Source organism: Ornithodoros turicata, chromosome 1, assembly GCF_037126465.1.
Source record: "Ornithodoros turicata isolate Travis chromosome 1, ASM3712646v1, whole genome shotgun sequence".
In the NCBI taxonomy this organism is placed as follows: Eukaryota; Metazoa; Arthropoda; class Arachnida; order Ixodida; family Argasidae; genus Ornithodoros; species Ornithodoros turicata.
In genome coordinates, this window is record NC_088201.1 from 79,325,381 (window position 1) to 79,326,921 (window position 1,541).

General features: G+C 58.7%; 1 protein-coding gene across 1 annotated transcript; it reads right to left on the reverse strand.

Annotated features, from left to right (window-relative positions):
* Positions 1-452: 452 nt before the first annotated feature.
* On the reverse strand, positions 453-1,310 carry LOC135377516 (uncharacterized). Its single transcript, XM_064609991.1, has one exon. It carries the CDS (start codon positions 1,308-1,310, stop codon positions 453-455), a length of 858 nt encoding a protein of 285 aa, XP_064466061.1.
* Positions 1,311-1,541: the final 231 nt, after the last annotated feature.

Consider the following 1,541-nt stretch of genomic DNA (forward strand, 5'->3'; position numbering starts at 1 on the left):
ACTTGGGAAGTCCTTGAGGACGGCAGCGTATGGCGAGTGGAGGGCAGAAATGGAGATGCCGCTGAGAGGGCTCGCAGAATGAACGGAGCGAGCCTGAACTGACAGATGGGTGGAGGTATCTATCAGGCGCTTGCGAGCGACGTCCACAGATAAGCCGAAATGTTGTAAGAAGTCGGCGCCCAGGATGGCTTGGCGGACACCGGCCACAAGGAAAAGCCACGCGAACGTTCTGCGAAGTCCCAGATCGAGGGTGGCAGATAGCTGTCGGAAGACGGGAATGCCGGTGTTGTTGATAGCCGTAAGATGGAACATAGCTGGACGACTCTTGTCACTTCCTGAAGCGGGGTGCACGCTCACTTCGGCGCCGGTGTCAACGAGGAAGCGAGTCTTTGAGGGCCGGTCAACAATGTAGAATAGTCGGCTGCTAGGCGTGGTGGAGACAGTCGCAGCCGCTAACGGTCCCCGGGCAAGTTTTCCGTCGAAGTACAGGGTCGCGTGCACCGACGGGCCCCGGAGCCGTACCGCTGGTGGTACCAGCAAGGGCCGATGGGCTCATCTTGCAGAGGCCGACGAGGTGAACGGCGTCGACTGGGTGAGCGGGACGCGGAGCGCGGACGATCGCGTCGGCGACGCCTGAGCGAAACGGGGTCTGTGTTGGAAGGCGCACGCGATGACAGGACAGACGCTACCATGGCGGAGACGCGTCCAAAATCTTCGCGCGGTTGGACTATGGAGTCGCCGTGCGGAGAAGTTAGCCGGACTTGGGCGGATGGTGAAGACGCCGCGGGGGAAACAGCTGAAGGCAAGGGCGGTGCGGCGGGCATGGCTGAGATGGACGGATGGGAAACCTCCATGATCTTGTCTGCAAGATCCGCAAGCTTTTGCAATGGTAGAGTCGACGCAGACGCTAGGATCATCTGCACGGTTGTTGGTAAGCGCTGCAGGAAGAGTTGTTTCAGGAGGCTGGCATCGAAGGACAGGGCTCGCTCGCCAAGCAGCCCCTGCATGTGTCGCAATAGTTCAGATGGACGGCGGTCGCCAAGATCTTCGGAAGACAGGACCTCTTGGAAGCGCTTGCGTTCCGAAGCCGTGGTTCGCTCGAGGACAGCGGTCTTGAGCGCGTCGTACTGGTTGGCTGCGGGTGCAGCGGAAATGATGTCGACCACTTGGGCGGCAACGTCTTGCGGCAGTACGCTCATCACATGGCGAAATTTGGTCAGCTGTGATGTTATGCCCCCGAGAGCGAACTGACATTCCACCTGTAGGAACCATACGCCCGGATTGTGGCTCCAGAAGGGCGGCTGCCGCATGGCGTAGTGCTGGATTCACGACGGCACTGAGGCATCGTCGGAGGCGGAGGAAGTGGTAGGGGCTGGTGGCTGTGCCATGTACACTGCAACGTTCGGGTCACCAAACTGTAGGGTACAGAAGGACCAGCAGACAAGGCTGAACGCGAAGTGTTTAATGTGGCAGCCAGGCCAACAACTGAAAGAATTGATGGTACGCGCGCTTTTTTTTATTTAGTATTTTATTTTTCGTTT

Coding starts and splice junctions, on each gene's coding strand:
- LOC135377516 (XM_064609991.1), bottom strand. CDS start 1,310: ATGCGGCAGCCGCCCTTCTGGAGCCACAATCCGGGCGTATGGTTCCTA.